Genomic DNA, 24,474 nt, shown 5'->3' with positions numbered 1-24,474 from the left:
AAAGCTACAGAGAAACCCTGTCTCAAAAAAAAGCATAAAACAAACAAAAAACTTTTGCCAGGCAGTAGTAATGGTAGTGATGCATACTTTTAATCGCAGCACTCAAAAGGCAAAAACAGGTCTAATCTACAGGAATTCCAGGACAGCCAGAGCTACATAGAGAAAGCCTGTCACTAGAGAGGAAAAAAAAAAAAACTGTTTCCCTGAAAATTCCACCAGTCAAGCTCAACCAATAAACCAAGCTCACACAAACACTCTGTGATCCCCAAAACCTACAACGATCAACAAAGGTACCCTTTCAGGTTGACATCACCCTATCGTATCCAGTAGAGTAATTTGGTGCCCAGGAAACATCTGATGGTATTGGTTGTCATAGACTGAAGGGGACAATTAAGAGGCAGGAGGATTGCTTCTGTACACTCTGGCACAGTACACCAAAATTGTCAGTTAACAGCAAGGCTGACAAATCTTGCTATACACTTTATTTCCTCACATAGCATTTGCATCCTTATTTATTTATATCTTATCCTATAGACCAAAAACCTCTTTTTGTTGTTGTTGTTGTTTTGTTTGAGACAGGGCTTCTCTGTGCAGCTCTGACTGTTCTGGAACTCACTCTGTACAAAAGACTCCTATAAACTAAAAAATAAAAATAATGCGACAGTTGAATCTATTATTGCAAAGGACTATGAGTAAGTAGTAGATTACAACATCTTATTTTCCAAATAGCTAAAATAATCTAAATTGTATTTTAGTATGGAGCCTCCTAATATTTGCATAATCTAACATCATTAGTAATATTAACAACTCCTTTCAATTTGGTCATCTAGTTAATAACTCTTAAGAACTGATCAAAACAGGGCTAGAGAGATGGCTCAGGGGTTAAGAACACTGACTGTTCTTCCAGGGGTCATGAGTTCAAGTCCCAGCAACCACATGGTGGCTCACCACCATCTGCAATAAGATCTGGTTCCCTCTTCTGGTGTGCAGGCATACAGACAGACAGAACACCGTATCTATAATAAATAAATAAAATTTTTTGGGAAAAAAAAAGCTGTCAAAACAAAATAGCAAGATTAAGATGGGAAATACAAAATGCTTTAATATACACAGATACAAATTACAGTAAGGGTAACAGAAGCTTTTGATAATCTCATTGTTACAGTTTTTCTCCAGATGTTCTAAACAAAAGCTATTTACATAAAATACTAACTTAGGCCAAGTGTGGTGACATGCCTTTACTTCTAGCACTCCAGAGGCAAGGCAGGCAAACTATACTAATTTTTTTTAGGTCAACGGGGTTTACATAGTGAGCTCCAGGCAGCCAGGGCTACATAGTGAGACCCAGCCAGTATCAAAAACAAAACACAAGAGAGGAAAAAGAACTAACTTTTAAAAATACCTTTTTAAAAAATTTCCAAAGTTTCCACCAACAAATTATTATTGAAAGCCATCAAAATCCATAGAATAAACCTAGGAAAGGTTAAGACAAAATAAAAATTCCATCAAGGCAACAGTAATTAGAAATTCTAAGGGCTGGGCATTGTGGCGCAAGCCTTTAAATCTAGCACTCGAGAAGCAGAACAGTTAGATCTCTGACTTGTAGGTCAACCTGGTCTACATAATGAGTTCCAGGACAGCCGAGGCTATGAAGAGTTACCCTGTATTCTAAAGAAAAACAGGGAAAAAAACTTTAAGGGAAGCTGTCTATCTGTAAAGTAACAAACATTTCTTCAGTCACCAACATTAGAAAGGTACTTCTAAGTAATGAATATGTCTACTAGTCCTCCCTTCTAAACCACCATCATATCCTGCATCAATAAAAGGATTGAAGAATGACAAATTTAGAGTAATTTATTAAATAAAATTAACTTTTTCGCCCATATTTAACTAAACAAAAAGCTGATGCAGTGATGCACACCTGTAATCCTAGCTAGCCCTTGGAAGTCTAAGGCAGGAGACCAGCATGTGCTGTATATATATTACAAAGGAAAGAAGGGAGGGGACAAGACAAGGGGAAAGGTGAGAGAATACCCACCTCATTTACTGCTGAACCCTGAGGCTAAGGGAAAGAATAGAAACAACCTGATTTTTTATGACAATTTCTAATTAAATACGATATGCCCTAACTTTTAAGACACTGACACTTAGGCAGTTAGGGTTTTTCAGCACAGCATGATGGTATGAAGGATGAACAAAATGTGAAGTCTTTCATATTTAGTAAAATGGGTTCTCAAAACGGTTTTAAAAATCCAGCTTTCTGAGAAAGCCCAATGTCAGTGAGATGACAAAGAATAAAAGTTGAATTCTGTCTGTAGTGACGTTTCATTTGTATTTTAATAAATAAGGCTTGCCTGAAGATTATAGTAAAAGAGCCACACTGGTCAGTCTTAATAGACCAGGCAGTGTTGACACACCTTTAATCCCAGTAGCCACACTAGTTAGCCACAGAAAACAGGCAGTAGAGGAGGGTGCTTTTAAGCCCAGAACTAGAGAGGAATATAAGACATAAATAACAGGTTTCAGACACAGTCTCATTCTTAGAATTCCTGAAAGCAGGATCGCCATTTTGGACTAAGGAAGAGTTAAGAGTCAGTGGCTGGCTGTTTTGCTTTTCTGACCTTCAGGTTGAACCCCAATATCGATCTCTAAACTTTTTTATTAGTCGTGCTACTTCTGACACTAATCAGAGTGTGAGGAGATGACTCGGGGTAAAGTGCTTGCCATCCAAGCATAAGGCCCAAAACTCCCATACCCAGAACCCATGTACAGTAACACTGTAATACCAGCATATCTTACAAAGATGGAAGGCAGAGACAGGAGAATCCCTGGAAAATTACTGACCAGCCAGTCTGGCATACACAGCAGCAAACAAAGATTACCTGGTCTCAAACAAGGTAGAAAAGGTCTGACCAACACCTTAGGTTGTGCTCTGACCACTGTATGAGCACTGTGGTACATAAGCACCTGTGTGTACATATAGAAGCATATACATTCTCTAGCTCTCTAATGAGCCCTGTACACAATACAATCTCTCTCACTCATATACATTAAGACAAAACACTCTAATAACCACCTGCATATACTCTCACTCATACACAAGACAAAACACACACACACACACAAATTTAGCAATATCAGATTTGAATTGTGATTACTCTCAGTCATAACTCTTCCCAAAGCCACTACATAATATAAGCCTGTTTCACTTTAAAACATTTATTAGAAAGTTATCTCTAGGGGCTGGAGAGATGACTCAGTGATTAAAAACAATGGGGGCTCTTCTAGAGGTCCTGGGTTCAATTCCCAGCAACCACATGGTGGTTCACACCCATTTGTATTGAAATCTGTAGTTTTCTTCTGGCCTGCAGGCATAATGCGGACAGAACACTGTATACAGAATAAATCTTTAAAAAGAAAAAAAAGGTTTTCTCTATACTGAGACAAAAAAACTATTCTTAAATATTCTAGTGAGCTAGGTGATGGTGGCACACATACCTTTAATCCCAGCACTGGGGAGGTAGAGGCAGGTGGATCTCTGAGTTATGCCAGCCTGGTATAAAAATGAGTTTCAGTACAACCAGTGCTATTACACAGAGAAACCCTGTCTTGAAAAACAAAGAAAGAAATAAAAAGGAAAAAAAGAAAAAAAGTTCTAGTGAAATCTGTTTCCTTACTCGAAAGACAACTCTTCTTATGCCTACATATAATGCTCAAGACTTAAGCTGTTCCTTATGTTTGACTAATTCTATTCCAATAATGGAAGCAAAACTACCTACCTCCAAGAAGCCAGCACTCTCAAGTATCACTTCAAAGTGTCATCTACAATATAATATTGGTAAATATAGACTGAGATTGAGACTACTAATTATTTCACCCACAGATACATACACCTCTACTACACAGTCTAGCTTATTTTAACAGTCACATCACATTAGTTATACAAGGATTTGACTATACTTTGTGAACTTTTTTCCCTAGGCTATCAAATGCTTTAGATACTAATTTTCTCATCCAAAGTACAATCTTTTTTCTTCAAAAAGATTATCCTTATCCTCATTGTTGTAATCCCTCTTTTAGCCTTTATTTTTTCATTCAAACATTTTCCATAATTCAATCATTTTTTTTGTCATGACACCCACTCTAAAGTTCAAAACTTTATACAATGAAAGAAATCATTGCAGTTTTAAACAACTACAGTCTGGCTTATGTGTTACAGACAACTACATTCTGGCATGTGTTACAGAAGATTTATCTCCTACTTATTTCCATAAAATACTGTTAAAACTAGCCATATTTTCTTCACTGTGCTACTCAATTCTGTTAAGCCTTCTCTACCAACCCCAACCCAAGTAAATCCTTTTACCCTCCCTTCATCTTTTGCCCCATCTGCTTGCAATTTAATCGTAAATAATGTCTCCCGTCTATATAAACTCTCCAAACACTTATGCACCTGTAGTAAAAACTGTCATGCTAACATTTCTCTCATATACAGACTACAGTATTTACAAACATGTGACAAGAGGGCAGAAGGGGATATCTGAAGTATACTAGCAAGGGAGAGAAATAGGAGAGAGAAGGGGAGGCAGTAACAATGAACAATGTACTTACTATGCAATATATGTTAAGATTTAATAATGAAAACTAAATAGACTCAAAAGAATTCAGTAAATTCATATGTTAAACACAAGTATTTTCTAAATTGCTGGTAAAATAGTTCATGGATTTTTCACCAGCTCTATTGACTAAAATGATTATACATACATGATGGTAGTACACACATCTATGTGAATATTTGTATATATTTTGTTTAACAAGGGTCCCATAACAGTCCAAATTGGCTTCAAATTCATGGCAAAAAGCTTAGCCTCTTGAATGCTGCAGCTATACACCACCAGACACAACACAAGGTGAAAGTATGTCATCTGAGTGTCTAAACCCCCAGAATTGGGAGGCTGAGGTAAGACCCTTTTCCAAAAACCAACGCTAAAAAACTTCACTGTCAATATACAAGTAGATATCATCTCAGAAAAATAGAAATATAAATTTCTATAAACACACATGCCATGCCAGGTGCTGCATACATATCCAGCAAATGGTCTTACACATAAAATAAATTTTTCTTGTTCTAAAAAGATACTATTTACTTTGAGATCTTCTACACTACCTTACTATGTAATTCAAACACCTAGGCTACTTGGTACATTAACGTACTACTACTTAAATTGCTATGTCTAGTTTATGGTAGGCAGTCCATATAAAGAAACCTAGTACCACACTTAAGTGATGCTAGTAAGCTATAAGCTACATTGCCTCACAGATCACTCACTCTGCCCTCTAAATTCATTCCTCTATATTCATTCTCAGACTTCATGAACAAAGTTTCTTTGTGCAATGGAAGGTAGTTCGGGCAGAAACTCACAACCAAGTGTAGGGATAAATGTCAATTGAGTACTCAGTTACAACTGAGACCTTTATCAAGAAGGGACAGAAAGTCAGGAAGGGCCAGAACAAAGTGTCTTCTAAGACTTGACAAGATCATTGCACCGATAAATACACAAGCTAGTCAGCACTTTAACACGGAGAAGCAAGAAGTTCACTAGCCCCAATTCCTGAGTACATATGGTCACTTAATTGCTTCTGGGGTAAAGGGAATCAAGTTTTATTTAAGGGTATGGCCCCTGGTAAGTTGACCATACAAAAAAGCATATGGGCAGCACAAACTGGACTCAATGGTTTATTTTTTAAAGGATGACCTGCCTTTAATTCAAATACTCAGAGGCAGATAGATCTATGAATTTCAAGGCCAGTCAGAACTACTTAGTAAGACTTTGTCCTTTAAAAGAAAATAACGACATTGTAGAGAAGGATAGAGAGGTGGGAATGGAACTGGAAGGAGTTAGGGGAGGAATGTAAATATGATCAAAATACATTGCGTGAATTTTTTTTAAACAGACTATATATACACTGGCTTTCAAGACAGGGTTTCTCGGGGGCTGGAGAGATGTCTCAGCGGTTAAGAGCATTGCCTGCTCTTCCAAAGGTCCTGAGTTCAATTCCCAGCAACCACATGGTGGCTCACAACCATCTATAATGAGGTCTGGTGCCCTCTTCTGGCCTTCAGGCATACACACAGGCAGAATATTGTATACATAATAAATAAATATATTTAATAAAAAAAAAAGACAGGGTAGCCCTGTCTGTGTAGCCCTGTCTGTCGTAGAACTCAGAAACACTCCTGTCTCTTCCTACCAAATGTTTGGATTAAAGGTATATGCCAAAGTGCCCAACAAAATTAATTTTAAAAGAATCCCGAAGTTGTTTTAACTTCATGACTTTTCTTTAGTTCTCAACAATAAACCCAGTTTTACAGATAACCTACAAGAAAATCCAAATTTATAATCTGTAATAGTTTGGTTTTTTAGTGTCTTTTGTATTTTTGTTTTTTTTTTAGAGACGTGGTCTCACTAGAGCTCTGTAGCCTCTCCTCCCAAGCACTATGATTAAAAGTGTGCGCCCCCATGCCTGACTTAAAGTTTTTATCCTAAAGAAACAAACCAATATAAAAAATTTAATATCCAAACATCTTAACCTAGAATGTTTCTCAAAATACAACATAAAACAAAAAAGTGCCTCAATTTTTATCTATGACGCACTAAGAATTTTTCCCAATGTTTGGTTCTGTATAACTAGAATGATACTTCAATTACATAAATATTAACATTGGTCAGAGTTATAACTCAAATAGAACCTCAAAATATACCCACATCAGGATAATTTCTAAAGTATGTTCTACTGAAAAATTATTTAGGAAAAGCATGCTCATTTCCACAAACACAAAGTAGCAGAAAACATTTAAGTCAATTTCGGTTTTGTTTTTTATGGTGTTTTGAGACAGGGTTTCTCTGTGTAACAGTCCTAGCTGTCCTGGAACTGTTGCTTGGTATACCAGGCTGGCCTCAAACTTACTGAGATCCGTCTTCCTCTGCAACCTAAGTACTGGGATTAAAGGCGTGCGCCACCTGGCCAATTTTGTATTTTCATGTTTCAATCACTTCATTCCCTCCAAAATTTAGTTATTTTCATCTTAAAGTAAATCTCGTAAAATTCCATGCACAATAAAGAATTCCTTTTTAAGGGGCTAGGGAAATGGCTCCAGTTAAGAATAGCTGCTCTTTCAGGACTACAGGTTTAATTCCCAGCATACATAATCCAGCTAATCTTCTGACCTCCAAGGGCACTGCATGCATATGTTACACAGAAATACATGCAGACAAAAATATCCTAAGAAATTTTAAGTTTTTAAAGGGGCTGGAAGAATAGATGGGTTAAGAGTACTAGCTATTCTGCCAGAAAACCCATATTCAATTCCCAGCACCCACAGGGTGACTCACAACCATCTGTAGCTCCAGTTCTTGGGGATCTGATACCTACACTTCTTTCCTCCACCACACCAGGAACATAAATGGTGCACATGCATACATAACACTTATTTATATACAGAGCTAACTTCAAAAAAGAAAAACCCACGCCTTTATTCCCAGCACTTGGGAGGCAGAGGCAGGAGGACCTCTGTGAGTTCAAGGCCAGCCTGGTCTACAAGAGCTAGTTCTAGGACAGGCGGCCAAAGCCACAGAGAAACCATCTCAAAAAAAAAAAAAAAAAAAAAAAAAAAAGGAAAAACCTTGGTGGTACATGCCCTTCATCCCAGTAGTCAGGAGGCAGACGCAGTTGGAGGATCTCTGAGTTTGAGGTCAGACTGGTCTACAAAGTGAGTTCCAGGACAGGATCCAAAGCTACACAGAAACCGTCTCAAAAAACAAAAATCTTAAATATAAAGGAAGATACATCCAAGTGATTCCACTAATCTAATTGCTACTAAGAATATCTTTTTAAAAGGCACCAAACTGCAAAGTCTCCTATTCATGCACAATTAAAACATTGTGACCCTATATAAGAACCTGTACCATAGGCAGGAAAAAAAAAATGGAAAGGTTAAAGATGAGAGTTTACAGACCAATCAAAAAGGCTACATGGTCATCTATGTCAAGTTTCTGTATTAGAGTTAAAATATACTATTATTAATACATGATATATATTCAAACCGTAACAATACAAATTTGGATTCTATTTATTAAACCATGGGAGTTTTCTAAAACATCTTAGTCTATTTACTGGCACTCAAAAATCATGTTAATAGTGAAATATATGTTGTCACTATTTAAAGCTTCTGGAGCTCATCTAGAAATGAGAATCTGATAGGAAAAATGTAGACTACAGGAATAGAAAGCTGATCTGGCAGTTTAGAGCATTGCTGCTTTTGCAGATGACCAAGGTTCGATTCCCAGCAACCACATGGTGTTTCACAACTATCTGTAGATCCAGTTTCACAAGATCAGATGCCCTCTTCCAACCACCTCTGGCACCAGGCAAACACACAACCCACATATATACATGTAAGCAAAACATTCAGACATATAAAGTGATCTTTTAAAAAAATTTCCACATTAATGCCAACTTAATCCTTTCTTCCCCACCTCCCACCCTCCAAGAAGTTGAGTCTGGTATCAACAGCAAAAATTCTCTATTAGTTTTAATTTAGTAAAATGGTTGTCTTCATCATTCACGTTACTACTACAACTTTAAAAGGCTTCTGGATTTTGTTTTTCAAGGGCTTAGGGAAATGGCTCAGTCATTAAGAGCACCAATATGCTCTTCCAGATGACCCAAGGTTCGATTCCCAGCACCCACCTGGCAGCTCTCAGTCCTCTGTTAACTCCAGTTTCGGGGATCCAACACCCTCTTCTGGACTCGACAGGCACCAGGCACACAAAGTGGTACAGATTTACATGCAGGAAAAACACCCATACATGTAAAAAAAAACACTTTTTAAGCTACTTTATTGCTACTGAGCAAAAATGGTATTTTATATCCCAAGCAAATGATTTTTTAATGTGTCATGTACACATGTATACTGTGGAAATCGAGCTAGCTGACACTAGGTGTCTTATCAATTCTCATCTTATCTTTAAGATTGGGTCTCTCAGTGAATCTGGATAGAGTTTATAGGTAAGAACAGCAAATGAGTTAAAAGGATTCTTTGTTCCCATCCCCCAGTACTTGGATTACACAAGTTTATCACCAAGCCTTCTTTTACATGAGTGCTGAGGATCTCAACTTATATCTCAAGATGGCATAGCAGGCATTAGGTCATTGAGTCATCTCCCTAACCTCAAGGAGATGATTTCTAAGGCACTTCTTTCTACAGCTTCAAGAATGCCTTCACTTCACCTCAACTAACTTTTGATACCTCAAAGGTTACCAGACTACAGAGAATGGCTCCCTGAAGAGCTATATCATATTCCCTCTAAAAGAGAAGCATTCTTTGTTTTTCAAGACAAGGTTTCACTGTAGCTTTGGAGTCTTTCCTGGACCTAGCTCTTAATAGACCAAGACGACCTCAAACTCAGAGATCCGCCTGCCTCTGCCTCCCAAGTGCTAGGATTAAATTGTGCACCACCACCACCAGGCTAAGAGAAGCATTCTTTTAAGAGCAAAGATGGCTATTACTTAAAAAAGAAAAAAAAAACTAAATTTCCTGAATTCTCTTTAAAGAAATCCAGAAACATACTTTTCTAATGTTATGACTACATATTCAATTCTACTCATCAGTAGAGATTCAAGCAACAGAAAACTGCAAAATACACTCTTTTCTTAAAATGATGGTAACCATACCAAATCTGAAAGTCAGAAAGATACAGTATACAGAAGTTTTTGATTTTCAAGCCAGTCGTGGTGCTTAAGAGGTTAAGATTCAGAAGAATCCCAAATACATGTTTTCCATGGCTACACGCAAGTTGGAAGCCATGCTTTGGCTACAAGACACTTTAAAAAAAGGTGATCAATTTAGAGCATTTCAGAATATTTGGTTATATATGCTACGCTATTATGCCAGCAAATTAAAGACCACGCAGTAAGTGCAGTAGTGGCATAATCAACCACTAGCTTGGGTAAGACCACCTTTTTGTTGTTGTTTTTCGAGACAGGGTTTCTCTGTAGCTTTGGCTCCTGTAGACCAGGCTGGCCTTGAACTCACAAAGATCCTCCTAAGACCACCTTCTTAAAGAGAATACAGGTCCAATACTGTAAAAAGTCTATGGCTGGGGAAGTCACAGGCAGGCGAAAGAGGTCGGCCATGTGCTGTTTTGTTAACTAGACATTTAGTTAAAATGTCTTCTAAACATTTATGGATTCCTTTTTTAAAAAAAAAATTTTTTTGACTATGTTGGCTGCAGGTATCCAAGGAGGCCAGAAGATGGTGCTGGATACCCTGAAGCTAGAGTTACAAGACTATAAGCCACCCCATGTGAGTACTAGAAACTAAACTGGGGTCCTCCACAAGAATATGTGTTCTTCATTGCTGAGCCATCTCTCCAGTCCCCTAAACATTTAAGTTTATATTCATACACTAGTGATGCTCTCAGCCTTGGGCATAGAAACACTTATTGCAAAGGATGATGCAGAGACTCATAATTAGTCAAAGTACTGAGAATAAGGGACTATTGATTGCTTGGTCTAAATGAGTCAATTATATTTTTCCCTCCAAGGCTCAGGGAGCAGCACGGAATTGGGAGTAGAAAGACTGTCAGAGTTAGAAAATGGGGAGGAGTACTATAAAGCATGAACTTCTGGATATGACATATCTTTGCAATCACAGATACAGAGGAGTTGAGCTACTTTAAACTCAAGGATTAGAGAGGGTCTCAGGAGGTCCCACCCTTCCCTGTGGAGCACTTGGGATGTTCATAGCAATGGTGGGGGACGTTAATTTCTTCAGTGGTGTAACCACTACAAAACTGTCCAGAAAAACAGCCTCCTGCTCATTCTCAGACTAGTTGAGAAAAACAGGTTGTCAGCACGAGGGGTAAGGGTGGGCTGGAGAGATGGCTCAGAGGTTAAGAGCACTGACTGCTCTTCGAGAGTTCCTGAGTTCAATTCCCAGCAACCACATGGTGGCTCACAGTCATCTATAATGAGTTCTGGTGCCCTCTTCTGGCATGCAGGCATACATGGAAGGAATGTTCTATACATAATTAATTAATAAATAAATAAATCTTTGAAAAAAAGAAAGTAATGGCCGAGGACGTAAATATGTTATCTTATATACAGGCATGAAATCGTCAAAACTAAAACATAACAGTAAATAACCCAAATTTTAAAAAAAGTGCATGGTGGTGCATGCCTTTAATCACAGCACTACAGAGGCAAAAGCAGGCAGATATCTGAATTCCACAGCTGTAGTGAGACCCAGTCTCAAAAATAAATGAATGAACGAACAAATAAAGCCTCAGAAATCTGAGGACTTCTAATTCAAATATCCTGCTTATCCTCTTTAAGAATTTTCAGGGTGGGACTGGAGAGATGGCTCAGGTTAAGACTACTGGCTATTCTTCCAAAGGTCATAAATTCAGTTCCCAGCAACCATATGGTTGCTCACAACTATCAGTTAGGAGATCTGGTGCCCTCTTCTGGCCTGCAGTCATACATACAGACAGAACCCTGTATACATAAAAAATAGGTAAGTCTTTAAAAAAAAGTATTCAGGAGAAATTAGCCTTAAGGTTTTAAATATGTTTAGATTCCACAAATTTTTTTTGTTTTGTTTTTTCTTTTTTTTTCCGTTTATTTATTTATTAAAGATTTCTGTCTCTTCCCCGCCACCATCTCCCAGTTCCCTCCCCCTCCCCCAATCAAGTTCCCCTCCCTTGTCAGCCCTCAGAGCTATCAGGGTTCCCTGCCCTGTGGGAAGTCCAAGGACCAACCACCTCCATCCAGGTCTAGTAAGGTGAGCATCCAAACTGCCTAGGCTCCCACAAAGCCAGTACGTGCAGTAGGATCAAAACCCCATTGCCATTGTTCTTGAGAGAACAAAATTTCCACAAAATTTAACAAGTACCTAACATAGGGAGTTGTTTACAAAAATTATAGGCATGTGGAAAAGGAAGATTTCTGGAAGTTTGAAGCCAGCATGGTTACAATTTCAAGTTATAAGTAAACTCAAAAGCTGGGCGATGGTGGCGCGCACGCCTTTAATCCCAGCACTCGGGAGGCAGAGGCAGGCGGATCTCTGTGAGTTCTGAGACCAGCCTGGTCTACAAGAGCTAGTTCCAGGACAGGCTCCAAAGCCAGAGAAACCCTGTCTCGAAAAACCAAAAAAAAAAAAAAAAAAAAAAGTTATAAGTAAGCTAACACTACATAGTAGAAAAGAAATAACACATTCCTTATGCTTTAACTAACCCCTGGCTCTTATAAAAAAATTTTATAATTTAGAAATTAAAATATAATTACATCATTTCCTACTTCCCTTCATCCCTGCAACTCCTCAAATACATACACTCCCTTGCTCTAAAGTTAATGACCTTAATTATCGTGGTGGTATATGGGATGGGGGATGAGCACATGCACGTGTGCGCACACTATTGGGTTTCTTGCCACCTACCAGGCTGGCCTCAATCACGGTAATCCTTGTGTCTCAGGTGCATTCAGGTATGAGCTTTCTCAACCTTTTTGATTCGTATAATTTAATAAAAGTAATATGTTTTAGAAGCCATTAATTCTTAACATTTTTAGAATTAGAAGAAAACACCTAATAAATGATGTTTTTTGGTTGTTGTTGTTGTTGTTTGTTCTTTGTTTTTTTCCAAGACAGGGTTTCTCTATAGCTCTGGAGCCAGTCCTGAAACTTGCTCTGTAGACCAGGCTGACATCAAACTCACAGTGATCTGTTTGCCTCTGCCTCCCAAGTGCTGTGATTATCAGATGTTATTAAATCAAATGTTCCTGCTCACAGTAAAATCCTTTATGTTGCTATCATCCTGATGTCTCTGAGTATTTATTGGTTGGTTGGTTGGTTGGTGGAGACAGGAGTCTCAGTGCAGCCCTGGCTGTCCTGGAACTCAGAGATCCCTTCCCTCTTGAGTACTGGGATTAAAGGCATGCACCACCACCACCCAGTTGAGTATTTTTTGATTTTGTTTTATGTAAGTGTGTGGATGTTTGGCCTATATGTGTTTTGTATAGCAAATGCAGGCCTGGTGCCACCAGAAAAGGGCAACAGATCCAAGAACTAGAGTTACAAATGGTTTTGAGTTGCTCTCTGGGTGCTCAGAGTTGAACCTGGGGTCTCTGGAAGAGTAGCCAGTGCTTCTAACAGCTGAGCCATTTCTTCGGTTCTCTTTTGTGAAATTGTGAAGGGAAAAATATCCAGGTGTGAGAAAAAACCTTTGGGAGCCACATCATAAACCTTTTCACAGTCCCTTAAACTTAAAGATATATCCAAAGACAGATCTTTTGATAATCAACTAGGAATTCTATATGACCATCTTGAATCTTATCCACTATCCCTGCTATACAATATCAGAGAAAAAGTAATAGGCACATTGCCTCATCAGCACTTCAAAAACTGCCTGATAAGGCACATAAGAGAAACCTGACATTAAAGATAGAAATTGTAAAGACTAAAGGGGGGGGGGGGGGGCAACTTACCAGTTTAACAGCTTCTTGTGCTGCTTCTTTTGTACAAAAAGTGACAAACGCATAACCTCTGTTGAGACCAGTGAGTGGATCCATCATTAAACGAAGATCCCATATAGGCCCAGCTTTCTCAAATAATGGAACAAGTTCATCCTCAAATAGATCTCTGGGGATCTTCCCCACGAATATCTGTAAATTAATACAAATTTACAATTATGGAGAATTCTTTAGGAAATTAGATGCCTCTAACTTTTACTACAAATGGTACAAGTTTTTAAGTTTCTTTACCTCAGTGCCAACAGAAGGCTGCTGACCTGAATAAACGGAATCTGGAGGTGGTCCCCCATACTTCCTCTGTCCAGTAGTCACATCAAGTGTGTAGCCTGTTCTTTCCAAGAGTGCCTTGAAAAGTTCAAATATTATTAATGCTTCATTTACATGTTCACACACATACAGTTAGGTCAATCCTGTTCAAATCTTAGCAACATTCCTCTATATAATGTGTATGGTCTGTGTTAGAACTCTCCCTTTTATGTATACTTATCAAAATTTCAGGACTTTGTAATATTAGTTTTTAGTGTCCAATTATTTACTGAGCAATAAAAAAACTAAAATCCATCAAGAACTTAAAATATATCCACTCTTAACAAAAATTTAATTAAAAATAACTATGACAATTTGATTACTTCCCAACTCTGCATTTCTTACCCAATAAATTCTTGTACCTAATCCCCAGACACACGGTGCCATTTATGGGCATTTTGTGACCGCTAAAGATACCACTCCACTTCTTAAACCAGGCCCATACAGTTGGAAATTATGTGAAAAGCTTCTTTATTATCTGGTGCTGAAGTACTATATACCACACAGCATGGCTCATTCAGGAAAAAAAAGCCAAAATGACTTTAAAAATTGCATGAAACTACAGCAATGAAACTTCTACATTTAGTTCCCTCAACTGTTAAAACATAATTAAGAGCTTCTCTTCATCCTTTAAGTAAAAGTAACAAAAGGACATATATAATCCATTAAGTAATAAAACCTCAAAAGTCCTAGTCTCCATTATATCAACTACAAAACAAGTTTTCTAAGTAATGAAACTGAGTTAACTAGCTGACAATTCAAAATAAAAAGAAGTGACAAAACTTATCAAAATCTCATTGAATGACTAGACACTGAGTCACCTCAGTTCCCCAAGATTTCATCCTTTCCACTCAAATAGCATCACAAATGAAACTGTGGGTACTATAGCTCAGTGGTAGGGTGTTTGCTTAACATAACCTGTCCAGAAACAAAGTAAAAAAAAAAAAAATTCACTGATTTATGAAAATATATCAATTTAAAAAGTATTCACAAACTTTTTAACCAAGTTTCTTAAACAGCTGTATATTCTAAGCTTTTTCATTACACTCAAATTTTACTCCTTTAAAGGTCTGACACTATGATTAACAACCAAATAGGCTACCATTCCTTTTGCTCATAGAAAATCTTTATGCTACAAAAGATTTTTTAAGCATAATATTCATATGTCCCAAATAACACTGTCAACCTAGGTAAAAAACTAATTTTATCACCCTCCATCAAACATTCTTATAAAAATGCCATAATATGGGGACTGGAGAGATGGCTCAGAGGTTAAGAGCACTGGCTGCTTCTCCAGAGGTCCTGAGTTCAATTCCCAGCAACCACATGGTGGCTCACATCATCTGTAATTTGATCAGGTTCCCTCTTCTGGTATGCAGACAGAATACTGTATACATGATAATTTTAAAAAAAAATGCCAAATTTAAGTCCCATTAAAGTTTATTCAACCCTGCTCCTTCCAGACTTTCAAAAAATTTTAGTAATTCCTCAATCACTGGAATAATTGCAATGTAAACAACTAAACCCAACTTTTAACAAAAAAATCTAAATTATAATCCAAACTCAATGCACTCACAGCTAGACATGTGAAAACTCATGATTTCTGATAACAACTTCATATTCCAATCGTGTTCATGATTCAGGCTTCCTTTTCCAATACAGGTAAAATATCACATTTATGCCCTTCTTAGTAACTGGTTTTCTTAAACCATAACCTTTGCCTCAAGAAAAGTGGAACAATATTAAAGAACACCAACTTAAAACTAACAAACCATATTCAATTATACTCACCAAGACAAACATTAAAAATCTAGCTAAATGAGGCCATTTAATCTCCTTTATGACCTTAAAAATCAACCAACCAGAATCAAAAAAAAAAAAAAAAAACCAAACTTTCACCCTAACCTAATGTCTTTGCTTACCACACTGAACAGCACTATTGTCAAAAGTTGGTTTTAGAATATCAGCCAGGCAGTGGTGGTGCACATCTTTAATCCCAGTATTCAGGAGGCAGAGGCAGGTAATCTGAGTTCGAAGCCAGCCTGGTCTACAAGAGCTAGCTCCAGGACAGGCTCCAAAGCTACAGAGAAACACTTTTTTTTTTTTTGGGGGGGGGGGGGGGGGACACTATCCTTGGGCCTGGAGAGATGGCTCAATGGTTAAGAGCACTGGATGCTCTCCCAGAGGACCCAGGTTCAATTCCCAGCACTCACTTGGCAGCTAACAACTGTCTAACTCCAGTTCCAGGGAACCTGACACCTTCATACCAAAAGCACATAAAATAAATCAATACAAAAAAAGAGAGAAATAACTATCCTTACTAACCCAATTTAAGGAGCAATATTAAAATTCCAAATTTATCAGGACCCAAGCCTCCCAAGAAAAACAGTCATCCATCTGCCCCCAGTTTTATCTGTCAATAACCTGTTAAGCATGAATTTAGACTTAACCATGAATCTATCTCTTTTTAATTTAGATAGTACAATTTGGAACATTACTGGCCAAACAAAATAAAAACAAATTATTTTGAAAACCAAAATAAGAATTTGGTAAGTTACTTTTCAAAATCTAGTCACTAGAAAACAATAACCTTAGAAATATACTCATGCCACACCCCAGGAATAGTTACCAAAGCTAGAAAAATAAAAAAATAAATAAAATAAAAAAAAAACAAGCTTAAGCTACAGAAAGTTTTTAAAAACATACCTTAATCTTTGCCTCATCTGGTCCTTTACTAGAGTCCGCTACTTTGGTCCCTTGTTTCTCTCTCTGCCTGTAAGTCTTCATGACTCCACATAAAAAGGCACTTTTGTTCTGTAAAGAAATTTTCCATTCATATTAACATTACTATTATGTCTGTATCTAATTAAATTTAAATGAGCAGATCAGAAGTACTTTTTTATTCTTTCTACACGGACATTAAATTAACATTACCTGAACATGAGAGAGATCACTGTCTTTAAATTGCTGAAGTACTGCCAATGCGCCGTCTTCATTGAACTCTTTTAAAGCTTCGATAGCTCTTTCATCTAAATCACTATGTGCAACTAGCCCTGGAGAAGAGAAAATTTAGTTAGTTATCACCTTTTGAAATTTTCAAGTTATTTCTTCAGGAAGTCCTGTATTGGCCAATACAGGTACACATGTGACAACGATTCTATTCCCCTACATAATGAAGAACAAACATACTCTAGCCATTCTGAACTAAGTCCTCTCAACCACACAAAAGGAGTCAACATATTTTACATCCCGTTTTGTGTCCAAGTAGTCCTGAGCACTGCAGTATTTCTACAGTAAATATATAGGCCTACAAATCCTAAGTCAACCAACAAAACACCAAGCATAACAACTGAACATCTACTCAATGTCAAGTGCCACTAGAAAAAGGAACCACCACTCCAAAAAAGACAAGAGAACTAGCCTACAGTTACCAAGTTATTAAACAAGAATCCTGCTTTAAAAATACCCCAAAAAGTCACATGGGCTACTCTCAACATTTAGCAGCTGTTGCTACTATCATATACTTAACCATCAGGCCAGACAGCCTTTCCCTGGGGAGGTCTTTTCCCCACTTCATCCCTCCCTTTACACTTTAAACTCTAGATCAAACCTAAATTAACCAACTATCAGAACAAGGCAAAGCTCCAGTTCCCACATTTATTGGAAACCACAAAAAGTTGCTATTTTAGCTCAAAGCCAGAAATCCAATAGAAAAATTTCATAATGTAATTTTGCAAGTGTTAGTTCTTACCTGCAACGTAAATTTCATCTAGTTTTTCAGCAACTTTCTGTGGTAAACCAGCATCAAGCAATGTCTGAAAATTTTCTGAATGGATAACTGCAGAAGTAGTATCCATGGGCTCTTCAGTACCATTTCCATTAACATGTTCTGTAGCCATGTTTCCAGAGATCTGTTCAAACGCAATAAGCAAAATTAAACTAGGATCTTCAAAAAGAATATAGGACAATGACAGTCCCAATCTTTACTTTCTCTACCAATAACTACAACCAGCCAGCTAGCGCCTCCCTTGAAAGAAACCTTAAAGTCACCGACCGTCACCTGACAAGCCAGATTTGGAGCCCGGGTTACAGAAGGACCGATTCACTACATTCTTCCTGAGCACCACCCCTGACTTCACCTGCGAACACTCGCTAGGAAGAACCTTATTACAAATGAAGCCCAATCAGCACAGGGACCAGCCCAGCCTGCCACATGCAGCAGTTCCACAACGGAGAATAAGGTGTGTGCGAAGAAAGCAACGCTGGGCTTGTCTCTCTCCAAGGTAAACCAGAAAGTGCGCTTTTCCCGCCTGCCGCTTATAGATCAGTAACAACAGCCAGCGAAGAACAAAGCGCTCACACAAGCCACCTTCCCACCACCCAATTCCTCCACCCTTCACCCCCACACCCCAAAGCCCGCCCCCGACTCCGCACCCGGAGCGGCAGCCTCACCACTGCGGCCGCCAGGAGCCCATTCGAAACACGTGCTCTGCGCCTTCAAATGTCCTACAACTTCCTTCAACGGAAACCCACCGAAGCACCGGGCCAAGGCGGTCATCACCGCCTCCCCACATCACCCCGCAGTCGCGGTCCGAGCCCCCCGAACGGTGCAGCCGCACAATCTCGCCCCTCAACACCGAGGCCGCGGCGGCGCCAGACCACAGGCTCTCCCCGCCCCCCAGCGCCGCCGTCTCCGCCGTGACACATGGCTCTCCGCCCCGGGCGCTCCCCAGGCGCCCGCGACCCCCGGCCTCCCGCACCCCTCGGCGCAGCGGCTGCGGCGCCGAGGCCGACAGCCCGCGCCGGGAGGGCGTTCCGCCGCCAGGCGCACGCCCGCGGGAGCCGAGCACCGCCCAAGCCCGCCGGCCAGCCGCGGGACAGCACCCGCGCCTCTCCGCCCACTCCCGCGCCGCCGGCCACGACAGCACCAAGTCCGCCCGCCGCTCGCGGGTCCGCGCGGGCCACGGGGCTACCGAGGCGCCTCCTCCCGGAGCGCCGCAGACAAAGCCCAGCCGCGGCAGCACATGGAGAGGAGGAAGTGGCGGCGCGGCCGCGGCCTACTCCCTGGCAGCCCCGGCCAACGTGCTCCTCTCCCCCTTGGAATCCATTTTCCAGAAAAGCCGGTTTCTCCCCGCGCCGCCCTCCCCCAAGCTCCCTCCACAATGTCATGTAGCTCCCCTCCCGGAACCCGGGTGCCGGCGGTCGTTACCTTCCCGCGGGGCTGCGGCCGAGGAATCCTGTCCGACCGGGTCGGCTGGCGGGGAACGCGTGCTCGCTGCTCCCTGTGTCCGGCGCGAGTGGAGCTGTTGTAAAATGGCGGCCGAAGCTCACGCCGCTGGCAGCAAACCCGATCCAGTTCCACTCGCCTCCGAGCGCGCTCCCAGTGCGCGCGCGCGCCCCCGCGTGACCCCCCTTCCCTCCCCTCCCTGGCGCGTCCGCTTCTCTCACTCACTCCCTCAGCCCCTGCCCTCCTACAGCTCCTCCTTCTCCCCCTGCCACCCCCGCCGGCCGCCGGCCGCCCTGGCCCCTCGGCCTTCCTGCTTCCCTCGCCGCACCTCCTCCCCCAGCGTCCCCACTCCCGTCCGCGGCCGCTCGGACACGAGTGGCCGCCCTTCTCCTCCTCGCTGGCACTCTGGCTCACGCCCTCCCTCGCTAGCTCTCTCGGCCCGTCCCCAGTCCCTGCCGAGTCGCTCTTTCTCTCTCCCGCGCTGACGTGACGACGCAGCCGACGCCTCGGGACGCGCGCCCGCGGGCCCCGCCTCTCGCCCCGCCCCTAGCTCCTGGTGGGGTGGGGGGGGACGAGACCCCGCCCTTCCGCCGCGGCGGCGGTGAGGGGCCAAGTGAATGAGAGACCCGCCCTCTGTGCGGACACTCCCTCGCGCTCCGCGGGCGGGGCGGCCTGCTCGGCGTGTCCCACTCGTTCTTTGTCAGGAGACGGGCATCTCCCCACCCCGCCCTCCCCGCCCCCCACCGCCCCAGCACCGGCCCTGGGCTCCGAGGGTGCCCAGCACCAGTCGCCCGCTCCGCCGGGGCCGCCCGCCGCACCGCGCCCTGGGCGCTCGGGAAGCTGCAGGCGCACGTGTCCCCCGGGGCGGGGCGAGGCGAGGCAGACAATGGGGCTGCGGGGGAGGGGAGCCGCCCGGGGGGGATGGCAGAGTTCGGGGCGACCGGGTGGCGGGGCTGGAGTTCGGGAGTCACCCCGGGGAGTCCCGGGTTCCACCGCTGGACAATAGGGCATCCCGCGGCCCGGCGCGCGCCGGGCTCCGCTTCCACGAATCCCCTGGGCGGAGGGAGGGGCCCCGCGCCGCGCCGCGCCGCGGGTTCGCGAGGAAATCCCAGCGCCTCCCGCCCGGGGATGACACGGAGGCCAGATTTGGAAGCTTAACCGGCCCGGTGGTGTTGGGTTGTGCAATATTCCGTTTCTGTCCCTGGCCTTTTAAGCAGTTGAGTGCTCCTCCTGGCACACTTTGAACAACTTGAAGCAGCACAAATCTTCGTGACTAGGACAACTGTGAGGAAAATGTCTGTGTTTCTTTTCAAACATCTCGGCAACTAGATGTTATGTGAAGTGACATTTCCTTTGTAACCGTTTACTAGGTACAAGAAAGACAAGACAAAGGCGTTTGTGTCTCAGACGATATGGATACTAATTTTATCCAGACCAACTGTAATGAAAAATAACACTTTATGCAAAAAAAAAATAAAAGCTTATTTTTAGAAAGCTATTGGTTCCTCCCAAATGAGCTTTATGCTAAGATAACAAGCCAGGAGTCCAAAGAAAGTTAGACAAACACTCCCCAAAGTGCCTAGGTACAAAATGGAGCTTTTTTCCGTTGGCAGGTGGACAAAATGGGAAATACTTTTGAAGTACTATCTAACCAAAACCTGCTTAATAAGGCTCAGATTATCCTTGCCTACATCTCTTACTATCAAACATATTCCTGTTATGGTATTTGATTAATTTAGCAAGACATTTTAGTTCATACCCCTAAGGTCTGGATAATGGTATTAATGAAAAACAACCAAAATGTTAATAGAGGTAATAAAAAGCCTATGGATTAAAGAAGGTGGACAAAATTTGAAACCTAAGCTTTTATTTAAGGATTCCCGAATACAAGAGCCTGCTTAAAAAGTGCCGCTCCCTAGGGCTATGTCAAGAACTCTCCGATGGAAACCTCTCGATCTCTGACCTAAATTCCTTTCGTGTCTCAGACCTTACTTTTCCTTGCACATCTGTAAAGATCTATTTAATTATCTGTGTGCATGTTTCAGCATGTGAGTGTGCATTTGTGAGTGCAGGTGCTTATGGAGGCATTGGATCCCAATGGAACTAGAGTTACAAGCAGTCATGAACTTCTGGGCTTAGGTACTAGGAACTAAAACTTGGGTCCTCTACAAGAGCGGCAGTAAGCACTGGAATGGTCTGTCCTGTCCCTTTAAGAGATAAGACCCGCCCACTCCCCCACCCCACCCATCACCTGAGGCAGGCAGATCTTCCTTGATGCTTGCAGCTGGAGTCTCTTTCCATGTCCCTTCTCCTCTCCTACCTTCTCTCTCATCTTCCTCTATCTCCCCTTTTCCCTTACCCCTCCAGAACCCACTAAATAAGTACCCTCTTCCTCTGCATGGCGTGCCTACCTGTCTCAGTCTCTCACCCATCATGCAGCATGGCCTGCTGCACACCGCCGCCACTCAGGGATATCGCAGGGTTTTTATTTAAACCATAACAAGCACCCTTAACTACTGAGCCTTCTCTCCAGCTGCCATACCTTTTCTTTTTTTAAGGCTCTCTGATACTCTGATGTTTCAAAAGATAGTGAACATCAGCTCCTTCCTTCAATCATTTCAATAATCCCAGGAGAAGGGACTAAATATGAAGTTCAAGGCCAGCCTGGGACTTTGAGATGCTGTCTGAAAAACAAAACAGTAACATCCCCAGAATTACCATTGCCAGGCCAGTCATCCATTAGCATCCAGCAGAATGAGTTGGAAAAGAAGTCGTGTAGGACACCAGATTCTCCTGCTGAGACATCAGTTAGTCAAATCTCAATTATCTCTTCTCCCAAAGTTCCATATCTGTCTTGCAACAGTACATAACCAGCACCCTCTACCATGTGTTCTAAAAATAGATCATGGATGGCACACACCTTTAATTCCAGCGCTTGGGAGGCAGAGAAGGGCAGATCTCTGTGAGTTCAAGGTAAACCTCGTGTACAGAACAAGTTCCAGGACTGACTCCATAGCTGCTGGGAAACACTGTCTTGAAAAACCAAAAAAGAAAAAAAAAAGAGAGAAAAAAAGTGTGGGGGGGGGGGGGGAGTTGTTCTGATTTATCCACTCTTGAAGTTCTGATCCATTCAAGGCTAGCCCAAGTCTGCTTGTTTGTGTGCACTCCCAACCCCCGGCCCACACCTATACTTAAAAGATCCTATGAAACGCTTGGAGTTTAGTGGTCTATTCTGCTGATATCCAACATCCTCCCGCACCTCCCAAGCAAAACATTACACCTAAGAGAAAAATCCTAAACAGGGAAGTGGTGGTGCACGCCTTTAATCCCAGCACTCAGGAGGCAGAGGCCAGCAGATCTCTGTGAGTCCGAGGCCAGCCTGGTCTACAGAGGGAGTTTCAGGACAGCCAAGACTATTACACAGAGAAACCCTGCCTCAAACTCCTGATCCTCCTGCTTCTGCCTCCTTTAACAAATCCTATCAGTGTGCACCACCACAACCAGCAATCCTGCCTCGAGAAACCAAGAGAGAGAGACAGAGAATCCTACACTGTCTGTGTCTACCTTCCCCCCTCACAGTCTCCTGTAGCTCAGCTGACCCTGGATGACTTGAATTTCTGATGCTCCTACCTCCACCTTCCAAGTGTTAAAACTGGCTTCACGGAAGCTAGACAAGCTCTCTTGTCACCTGAACTACATCCCAAGCCCAAGAGCTCAAATCTTGAAGTCAACAAGTCCCTCTACTGTCTAACACCCTCATCTTCCCATTTTAGCTCCTTGATCTACAGCAGCTGGCTTTTGCTCGATTCTGGCGTTCCTTAAAGTAGCTGAAACTAAGGGCTTACTCAGAGGAGTGCCTGGTGTCTAGGCAGAACTGCCTAAAAGACTAACACTTTTCCTCTCTCTCTCTCTCTCTCTCTCTCTCCCTCTCTCTCTCTCATTACTTTCCTAGACTGGTCTCAAACTCCTAGCCTCAAGCTGCCCTCATGCCTCAGTCTCCCAAATAGCAGGGACTACAAGCAAATACACACCATACCCAGCTCATTTGACATCTTCCAAATGAAAGATGAAACAATAATGTAATCGTCCTCCTAGCACTCAAGCATTCTGGTTCCAGGCGTGATCTAGAAGTATTATTACTAAAATATGGGGCAATACCAATAGGCTAAAAGCTAAACAGGGTCAGGCATGGTAGTGTACACCTTTAATCCCAGTACTTGGGAGGCAGAGGTAGACAGGATCTCTGTGAATTTGAGGTCAACCTTGTCTACATAGCAAGTTTCGGGTCAGGCAGAGCTACATAGTGAGACAGTTTCAAAAAAAATAAAAATTAAAAATTTATTTAAAAAGCTAAACAGAGGGGCTGGAGAGATGGCTCAGTGGTTAAGAGCACTGACTGCTCTTCCAGAGGTCCTGAGTTCAATTCCCAGCAACCACATGGTGGCTCACAACCATCTGTAATGAGATTTGGCACCCTCTTCTGATGTGTGGGCATACATGGAGGCAGAATGTTGTATACTTAATACAATAAATCTTTAAAAAAAAAAAGCTAAACAGATTATTGGTATTATTTGGTTTTGTGGTATTTTTATGTTTGTTTATGACACAGGGTTTCTCTGTGTACCTCTGGTCATCCTGGAACTCTCACTGTAGACCAAGCTGGCCTCGAACTCAAGACACTCACTTGCCTCTGCCTCCTGAATGGAATGCTGGGATTAAAGGCATGTGCCACCATCGCCAAACTTTTTGTTTTGTTTATTTATTTTGTTTGTTTGTTTTTCTCAAGGCAGGGTTTCTCTGTAGCTTTGGAGCGTGTCCTAGAACTAGCTCTTGTACACCAAGCTCAAAGAGATCCACCTGCCTCTGCCTTCTGAGTGCTGGGGTTAGAGGCACGAGGCTCCACTGTGGTATTTTTTTGTTTTTTTTTGTTTTTCTTTTTTTTTAAATATTTATTTATTATGCATACAATATTCTGTCTGTATGTCTGCAGGCCAGAAGAGGGCACCAGACCTCATTACAGATGTTTGTGAGCCACCATGTGGTTGCTGGGAATTGAACTCAGGACCTTTGGAAGAGCAGGCAATGCTCTTAACCACTGAGCCATCTCTCCAGCCCTGTTTTTGTTTTTCGAGACAGGGTTTCTCTGTGGCTTTGGAGCCTGTCCTGGAACTAGCTCTGTAGACCAGGCTGGTCTTGAACTCACAGAGATCCGCCTGCCTCTGCCTCCCGAGTGCTGGGATTAAAGGCTTGCGCCACCATCACCAGGCTTGTGGTATTTATTTTAATATTTATTTATTTGTTATGTATACAATATTCTGTCTGTGTGTATGCCTGCAGGCCAGAAGAGGGCA

At 42.0% G+C, this 24,474-nt stretch overlaps 1 protein-coding gene across 4 annotated transcripts in view; it reads right to left on the bottom strand.

Annotated features, from left to right (window-relative positions):
* Positions 1 to 19,645, bottom strand: part of LOC121444736 (synaptotagmin binding cytoplasmic RNA interacting protein) — a 40,121-nt gene extending 20,476 nt beyond the window's left edge. For 2 of the 4 annotated variants that reach the window (XM_041646636.1, XM_041646637.1), the window contains exons 1-6: positions 19,106 to 19,237; positions 17,648 to 17,807; positions 16,831 to 16,949; positions 16,603 to 16,710; positions 13,822 to 13,935; positions 13,546 to 13,722 (exon numbers count right to left, since the gene is read on the bottom strand). In XM_041646636.1, coding sequence (XP_041502570.1) covers positions 13,546 to 13,722; positions 13,822 to 13,935; positions 16,603 to 16,710; positions 16,831 to 16,949; positions 17,648 to 17,795 — 666 coding nt within the window. In that variant the 5' untranslated portion in view covers positions 17,796 to 17,807; positions 19,106 to 19,237. Of the gene's footprint in view, positions 1 to 13,545; positions 13,723 to 13,821; positions 13,936 to 16,602; positions 16,711 to 16,830; positions 16,950 to 17,647; positions 17,808 to 19,105 lie in introns of all 4 variants that reach the window. The other 2 variants (XM_041646635.1, XM_041646638.1) reach the window with 2 other exon arrangements.
* Positions 19,646 to 24,474: the final 4,829 nt, after the last annotated feature.

The sequence above is a fragment of the Microtus oregoni genome, unplaced genomic scaffold, assembly GCF_018167655.1.
Source record: "Microtus oregoni isolate MIOR12 unplaced genomic scaffold, Mior012 000139F_ref0000186, whole genome shotgun sequence".
In the NCBI taxonomy this organism is placed as follows: domain Eukaryota; kingdom Metazoa; phylum Chordata; class Mammalia; order Rodentia; family Cricetidae; genus Microtus; species Microtus oregoni.
Note: the sequence above shows the minus strand (reverse complement) of the source record. Positions and strands in the feature narration are given on the sequence as shown.